At 34.5% G+C, this 1,673-nt stretch overlaps 1 protein-coding gene across 1 annotated transcript in view; it reads right to left on the minus strand.

Moving 5' to 3' along the window:
• Positions 1–1,673, minus strand: part of myo15b (myosin XVB) — a gene marked incomplete in the record, with an annotated part of 164,390 nt that overhangs the window by 115,002 nt on the left and 47,715 nt on the right. The window contains 3 exon segments of the mRNA XM_014010452.1: positions 747–824; positions 915–1,040; positions 1,505–1,636. Of these exon segments, the coding sequence (XP_013865906.1) occupies positions 747–824; positions 915–1,040; positions 1,505–1,636 (336 nt within the window).

Genomic DNA, 1,673 nt, shown 5'->3' on the forward strand with positions numbered 1-1,673 from the left:
CTAAATATTTAGCTTGTACAGTAACTGAAATATTTAGCTAGCTACCTAAATATTTAAGTTAAATATTTAACTTGCTAGCTAAATATTTCAGTTGCAAGCTAAATATTTAGCTCAAAACTAAATATTTAAGTCACAAGTTAATTTAGTTTGTTGACTATATATTTAATTTGTAAGTTAAATATTTAGTTTATAAACTATGACATTTATAAATATATGAATCATATGGTAAAAAACTGACTTTGAAAAATAAATCTGTTATTCTTTTCTTATAAAAGGCTAAATAAAACAAAAATACTGGTGGTAATTTTTGACTGTGTAACGTTACAAACAGCACCCCATTAAGGCGGCTGTGGCTGAGTGTTTAGGGGAGTCGTCCTCTAACCAGAGAGTTGGCGGTTCGATTCTCTGCTATTCAATCATGTCAAAATGTCTATGGGCAAGACACTGAACCCCCATCAGTGTATGAATGTGATTTAAAGTACTGATTAGTGTCCACAGATGACTGTGCATGTTAGCTTTGTAGGACGATCTAGTTGAGTGCTGTGTGAATGGGTAAATGAGGACATGTAGGTTGTAATGTAAAGTGCTTGAGTATCCTGTTTGAATAGAAAGGTGATATTAAAGTACAGACCATTTATTGATGAAAAATGCAGATTTTTTTTAACTGGAAACTTATGTAGAAAATAACAAATAAAGATTAAAAATCTTCTAAAATTTTAATAACTTTATAATAAATAAATGTTGACCTTTATACGACTGCTGGCAAAGAGCTCCACCACCTCCGTCCTGAACTGGTCATGGTTCTTATTCAGGAAATTATGGACCTGCAAAAAGTTGAAGGTATTTTGTTTCAGTCAAATGTAAAAGCACGTGTGTTAAAGTGGAGTGTTTAAAGTCTTTACTAATTAATGTACCTGATAGGTGACAGGTCCAGCATAGTGATAAATTGTGAACACTGGCATTGGGGTCTTGGGCTTGGCATAAAATGGGTTGTTTGCATGGTGATAGTGGCATTTCTGGAGGAAAGTGTGGTCTGTAGCCTGTTAGGAAGACAAAATACCTACAAACGTACACTAGAAAGGAAGCCAAGTGACCTTAGCAAACACAAAAACTGCTATTACTCAGTCAGTTTTACAAAAACTGAGCTAAAATTCGGTGTGAAAATAGCTGAGTTATAACCATCACTTACTCTAAAGGTAAAATTTTGCCTTTACCTATTTGGAGTCCTCTTTATCTATTTATCTATTAGTATTTTATGTAAGGGATAGTTACTTAGGTTTTCTTTTCTTTTTTCTTTGTCGTCTTTTTTTCTTTTACAAAAAAGTGTTTTTGAAGCTATGAAAATATCTTGATCAATTTAAATCCCAGGAAAAAGGTAAAAAGAATGTCAACAGTTAATAATGTCTAATTCACTATATGTTGGAGGAGTATGAAATCAACATGTCATTGTGACTGAAATAATAAGAAAAAAGTGAGGTGTTGACACTGAGATCTGGGCTGGTACCTGAGGAAGAAAAGTCTGATCATCCAGTATACGAAGGATGCCATGTGGCCTGGAGGATATCAGCTCCAAACAGGAGCTGAAGTTTTGGACTGGCATCGGGTACCACTGGATCTGCTCTGCACTGTATTCTTCCTGTAGAACACACACACACACACACACACACACACAC

The sequence above is a fragment of the Austrofundulus limnaeus genome, unplaced genomic scaffold (genome assembly GCF_001266775.1).
Source record: "Austrofundulus limnaeus strain Quisiro unplaced genomic scaffold, Austrofundulus_limnaeus-1.0 Scaffold69, whole genome shotgun sequence".
NCBI lineage: Eukaryota > Metazoa > Chordata > Actinopteri > Cyprinodontiformes > Rivulidae > Austrofundulus > Austrofundulus limnaeus.